The sequence below is a fragment of the Pinus tabuliformis genome, chromosome 5_1 (genome assembly GCF_031772625.1).
Source record: "Pinus tabuliformis cultivar Carrire ecotype Pingquan chromosome 5_1, CPIR1, whole genome shotgun sequence".
NCBI lineage: Eukaryota > Viridiplantae > Streptophyta > Pinopsida > Pinales > Pinaceae > Pinus > Pinus tabuliformis.
The window spans coordinates 650,026,274-650,032,927 of NC_142305.1; the positions used below are offsets into that span (position 1 = coordinate 650,026,274).

General features: G+C 36.2%; 1 protein-coding gene across 1 annotated transcript in view; it reads right to left on the reverse strand.

Moving 5' to 3' along the window:
- LOC149166669 (stress response protein) overlaps positions 1-6,196 on the reverse strand; it is a 115,652-nt gene extending 109,456 nt beyond the window's left edge. Inside the window, exons 1-2 of the mRNA XM_089432731.1 lie at positions 5,782-6,196; positions 4,162-4,263 (exon numbers count right to left, since the gene is read on the reverse strand). Coding sequence (XP_089288857.1) covers positions 4,162-4,263; positions 5,782-5,865 — 186 coding nt within the window. The 5' untranslated portion in view covers positions 5,866-6,196. The remainder of the gene's footprint in view (positions 1-4,161; positions 4,264-5,781) is intronic.
- Between the last annotated feature and the right edge of the window lie 458 nt (positions 6,197-6,654).

A 6,654-nucleotide genomic window follows, 5' to 3' on the forward strand; every position in this document is an offset into this window, starting at 1 on the left:
GATCCTCACTCAATCTCTCCTTTCCGGATGTTGAAACATTGGAATCTGTTGAACTCTGGTCTCTTCCTCTCATTGATCTGACACATTGCTTGTGCTCAACTGACTTGCCACTTGCTCGCTCTATCTCCTCTTATAATTTCAACCCAAATCCTAAAGCCACTTTCAACGGTTGAGATTAGATCGTGATGAAAGCCTGAGATCAAATCATAAGTTAACTTAGGAATTTTAATTTTTACAAAGTCCAACTTTAGGAACTAGTAAATAATTTAATATTCTACTAAAGTGGTTGTCTTGTGGGTCCCTATGCGAGCCTTAGCACTTAGGCAAGCAAAACCCTTACATCTTTACTCCAATCAATAGTATTTGATCTCATGATCATAAAGCAGTTTATCATATATAGCTATGTATTTTTTGAGTTAATTATACATGAGGCAACTTGGGAGTTAATAATATGTTTTAGTTGAGTTAGCATACACCGAGCAATGTGAAAATTAGAAAGAAGAGCAACTAAGCCAATGGAAATACAAAAAAGGGCCTTGCAATTTGATAAAACAAAAATACTATTAGAAGCCATCTTATATCCAACCTACTATAACAAAAAAACAAAAATATCACAACATGGTTTAACGACAAGAAAGTTGATTGTCTAGCGAGAATGTGATGGTCATGAATGAGCTGTGAATGGGTAACAGGAATATGAGTAGGTGAACATGATAAGGTTGGTTAAGTTGTCAATTGGGTTTGGCCATAGTGGATGTAGGATGAAGTGTTATCCTCCCCACCCAAATTCTATTACCATAGTGACATGTTTAGCTCCCATTGAGTATATTGTTGTAATGGCTTTGTGCCTTCGTGTTGACTGGCCTTGTGCCCTAAATATTATAGGGTTTACCCAGAGTACCATTCTTGAAATGAGTGGAAGTAGTCTAGGGCTTTCCCTAGGCAGTGTAACCTGTAAAAGAAAGGTTGGTTAAGGTGATGACCAAGGGATGCTTGGTGAGTATCATGCAACATTTATAAACCAACAAGTAAAGGAAATATAAAACCCAAAGTTACCCAAACAGTGGTTGCAACCAGAATCGGCAGAAGAATCCGGTGCAGGGGATTAGGGGAATCAAAACCATAAGATTATTTTTTTTAATAAATATATTATATTTAAAATTTAAATTTTATATAGAAAAACAAAGAAATGAAATCTCAAATGACAAATATGAATTGAAAAAATAAAAACTACTAAGTTGTAACATTGTGATTCAGATTTCTGATTCATACATCATAAAGCTAGCACTGCAGGGTAATAGAGGTAGGTGATCTCATAATATCAGCTAACTAACTATATCATATAATATGCAGTGAAGCTCAAGGAGGAACTACTAGATATAACTACAGCTAATTAACAGGTAAGACAGGTTGATTACATGAGAGGTTCTCACACTATCTTGTTGCAAGTCATTTACAAAGTTATAATTCCTGTAACCAATTTTTTTGAGAAAAAGCATGTTATATTGCTTCATGGAACAAAACTGGTTACACAGAGTTAACCACTAAATCAACCTCCAATAAACAGTTTTGCGATTTCTAATGTCACCTTTGTAGGGTAAGAAAGTGATTATGGTGTTTTTCTCAATCTATTAGTATTTTGACTCGCCCTTGCCTTACAGCAGTTCCTTCCTTATTTCCCTCATGTATAGCCACTTAAAGTTGACTATTTTGAAGACCATCAAAATCAATAACAATGTAGGAGTGTCATTTGAACTTTTAATTAAAAAGAGGTATAGCATTAAGATTAACTTTTAAATGTTCATCTCTCAACTTTCTATACTCTCCAACTGTTAGTCAACTAGTGCCCAATCTCATGCTTTATGAATTCTGTATATGTTGCTTATTGTTTTCTGTCAATTTTTGAGAATGAGTTGGTGTGCCACATTGTGTTCTAGAAAGCCCTTCTATTGTATCGACTTTGATCTGAGTATTATCAACGAATCAAAGTAAAAGTCACTGTCACTATCATTCTGTATGGTAAGCTTCAGCCATCCTCAAATTTTTGTTTTAAGGTTTAAGAAGAAATATTTGTTAATTTTTTTCTATTTCCCTTCTTGAACCAAGATTGAAGCTGCACATCTGAAAAATATCGTCCTTAATTTGAGTGTGGTTCTCACATTTTGAATACACTTATCCTCCAATCAGAAATGATCCCCCATCCACAGAAACCATTCCTAAAATCGGAACCACACCCACAAACTTCAAACATGGATCCAATTTTCAGAAACTGCAGAATGCTGCCTCCATTAGATTTAACAATTTGAACTTCCAAATCTAACTCACACCTTTAGACTCGCTTGTCACATATTTGTTAGGTGCTTTTGTGACATTATGATACTTGTATACCATGCTTCTAGTTGTCAAATACTCAATGTTATATAGGGATGTACTCGCCTGAAGAGGGGGTGGCCAGCCCCCCCCCCCACACTTCCCATGTTTCCAAGACTGGGAACTCAGTATGGGGCATTTACCCACATCCCCTTTTGGAGAAACTCGAGGAGATGGAGGGTGGGATTTTTACCAAGAAACAGGGGGCATTTCCCTTTTGTGGTGGGAAAGTTTCTGAAAAATGTAGGGGACCAACAAATTTTGCCCAACAGCCTCATAGAAAGTCAAAACAACTAAAAATTAAAACACTAAAGCGAATGTGAATATCATAATATGTATTTCATCTGTTCATTGTTCATGTTTATAACTTGTCATTGTTTTTCATATATTCAGATTTTGTTTTTTAAGATTTTGATCAGGACCACAAAGTTTCCTGAAATTTTGGGGGATGTCTCCGCTCCCCATTCACATGTCCCCTCTCCTGCAGATATGGTGGAACAAAGAGAATACCATTGGGATGTTCTAATAAGATGATGACTACGACAAAAGAAAAGAAAATAATTCAATAAAAAAAAAAAAAAAGAAAAAAAAGAATATATGCCAAATGGAAATTTACCTTCGTAATAGATAAAAAGCCTCCAAAACAAGTTGTTTCAAATAGTAAGACAAACTACCCACAATTCATTAGATTAGTCCATTCAATGACAAGAAAGCAAATCTAATCTTAATCAAAATCACATTAGGGCCATGCTTTAGAAAAGGACAATGTAGAGGAGCTTAAGCACACCAATCAAATAGACATAATGCAAAGAGACGAAATTAACAAACTCAGCTTTAGTCTTAATACATTGATTGTTGCAAGCACAAGGCACCTCAATAGATGTATTTTTTAACCAAAATAAGATCAATAAGGCAATACAACCAGACGTAAGCTATCATAATAATTTCAGATCAAGCAACAAGAGTTGTCTCTAGAGCAATGTTAAATAGTCCTACACAACTTCAAATCATCCCACAGATATATGCATATCCAATGCATAGCATATATAATCTCTTTTCTACAAAATCATTAATTCATAACATACACACTCAAAAATTTATATTCTTAATCAATTTCATTATAGCATTGCCAAAACTCCAACGTGAGAGCAGAAGCAAAGATGTATGAAATGTAAGCTGGAAAATATTAACCTTTTAAGATGGAAGATTCGTTAATAATTTAATATCAGATTGCTTCAAAAACATGATATCACAGAAGACTGGTTTTAAGATGGGAAACAACACTTAGTAAATTAGTAATACACTTCTGTTGATCTCTTATTACATTTATTTTCCTTTTGATTCATTAGAAAATTCTCCATTTTCAATGTAACATTACACATAGTTCACACTTACATAATCGAGTTTAAAAGAAAAAATATTGCAACATATTAGCAACTACATGCAACCACATGCATCCCTTGTAAACACCCACAAACAATTTAGCCGAGTTGCTATAACCATCTAAAACTGCTTTTCAGATATTACAGTACTGCTCATGCAGCTCGTTTCACTAATCATCAGTACTAATCATTATGCGCAAATTTCACTGGATACAAAACTGTGAGCTTAAGGAAGAAAGAAGTATTAGACACAAAGAAAAAAAGCCATAAGCACTCAATTCACCATACTACATATGCAAAAATGAGGCTTGTGGGAGCTTAAAATTTTGATTGGTGTATAATTGAATAAAAATTGTCTCAAAACAATGATATACACTTTAAGAGTTAATTAAAGTTGTCTGCGACATACCTTTTGCCTTTTGCTGAATTCATCCCAGGTGATTGTGTGAGAAGTTTGCAAGCTTGCCAAACGAGCAGCATGCCACTCTGGTGAATGAAAAGATCCATCCATCTGCGATGGTCCTTGTCAGTAACTATCCATGGCAACAATAGGTATAAAAAAAATCACATCCACTTCATCACCTTGAACGCTATCTCACAAAGAACAGAATTGTGAATGCATGTTTCAAAAGCCTTTTAAGATAACTTTACTAAGCCTGACCTAGAAGGAAGATTACAGGACTAGACTCCCCACTATTTGGTGCATCAGCCCACCTCATACACCCCTTCATTCACGTTGTCTTTGGTAGCGATGAGACCCCGTAGAAGTTGTTCTGACCTCGTTAGAAATAGATATATGGCTTGCAAGTTCAATGCATTCCGTCCTTAAAAGAAAGTTCAATGCATTCCGAATTAAATAAACTTGGAAATTCTTTAATGGTGAACCCTACAAACATGGAAAACTGCAGAGAAGGCGTTGACATTGGATACTGATTTACATAAATTAGCCCTAATCCGTGTTTTGTTAATATTGTGCCTCAAAGATTAGGAATAAGAGAGTTTTGTAGTGATATCATTTTCAAACATGACAACGGGGTCATCATTCAGTGATGGAGGCAATGGCCAAGGTTTCATTTTCCAGAAGCACGAATAAGTGGTTGGGTCCAAGTTCAAGTCCCAGGTGGTCTTGATAGAATAGCATCCAGACAGTAGCAAAGGTTCAACTCCACAGAAGCATGAATAAGCAGTTGATGCCAGATGCAATTCCCGGATGATTTTGACAGAAGAGTACCCAAGCAATGGCCAAGGTTCAATTCTTCAAAGGCACAAAAAGTAGTTGGAATTAGATGCGAGTCTTTAAAGATTTGGACAAAAAAGTACCCCCTACTGCAGTGACTTAACTGATCGAAAGTGCTTGTGATTAATAGTTTGCCCTTCAAGACCTTTGTGATTTTGATAGAAGAGCACTTGGAAGTAGCCGATGTTCAATTCCCAGACGCACGATTAAGCGGTTGGGGCATGATGTAAGCCTTAGGTAATTTTCACAGAAGAGTACACGGTACACCCTGTTGTGGCAACTTAGCCAAATGATAATAGTTTGCCCTTCAAGTGCTGTGTGATTTTGACAGAAGAGCACTTGGCAGTAGCCAAGGTTCAATTCCCAGAGGCATGCTGTAAGCCTTATGTAATTTTCACAGAAGAGTACAACCTGTTGCAGCAACTTAGCCAAATGAAAATGCGTGTGTTTAAATATACGCTAGTTCTAATGGGTCTCGAGTTTAAAGCACACACTAAAAGACTTTAGAGAACCGACTTCAAGGTCAAGTGTTCCAACGGTGACCATAGCATTCAGCCACACAAAGGATTCGACAGACATCAGGAATTTGGATTTTGCAAAATCAAAAAAGGGTCAGGGTTTCGAATCCATTGGAGTCATTGCAGGTGTGAAAACAGCACATGTCATTATGCCAAAGACATGTGTATTGCCTTGATTGCCATTGCTATATCGGAGCTTTATTTGACCTCCCCCGCCTCTCAAAAATTTGAAAAGATAAAAATGCAAAGAAGCAAGGTATGGAAGGGTACACACCATTCCGTCTTCGATTTCCTCCGGCCCGCCAGCAGTGGCCATTTTGGCCCTCTGCATGGCTTTGTACGCCTGATTTTTCCCCATTCTACTACGCAGTGACCTTCAAGTTGAAAAAGATGCAGTTGGGTGTAAGGTGATTCGATCGCGAGATCCCTGATATACGAAATTAAGCACACTGCAACCTTCGACACACAGATTTTCGATCCAGTTACCCTCCATTTCTGAGGAATTTTATTTCAAATGGAACCGAAAAAAATGCGAATATCTCACGTAGCCTGGGGAAAGCTTCAAATTCGAAGTCCGTGAGTCTCTCAAATCTGATATTGCAGTCAGTTTCTGAGAAATCAATGACCCTTCCTCTTGTGAGGCCACTCGGAGAATTTATAAGGCTTTTATGCGAGTTGGAGTTGGGCTATTAGGTAGACAATAACATTGATTAATAGCATGGGAAAATTTACACATTCGTTAGCCTAAGCACGCGTCTGGTTTCAAGGAGGACAATTAATTGTGGTGGAAGGCTTCATTTATTTTTCATTTTTTATATTTCTTTTAAATTGGTAGTTATCTTCCATATCATGTTAAATATTTTTAAAATTTTGTAAATTCGAATTATCTATTTAATTTATATATTTTTAAGTTTGGTAACGGGTAAAATTTAAATATTTAAAAAACAAAAAAACTAAATATAAAAATGAAATTAATAATTTTAAATTTAAATATTAAAAAAATATAATAATAATAATAATATTGGTGTTTTTCACTGCGGGTTTGGGGTGGGTAAACATTTTTCACCCGAGCCAATCAAAGACCTTGGTTTTTGTCGTCCTCGGCCCAATTGTAATTTGCCATATGGAACTGTCCCGTGGTGGACTG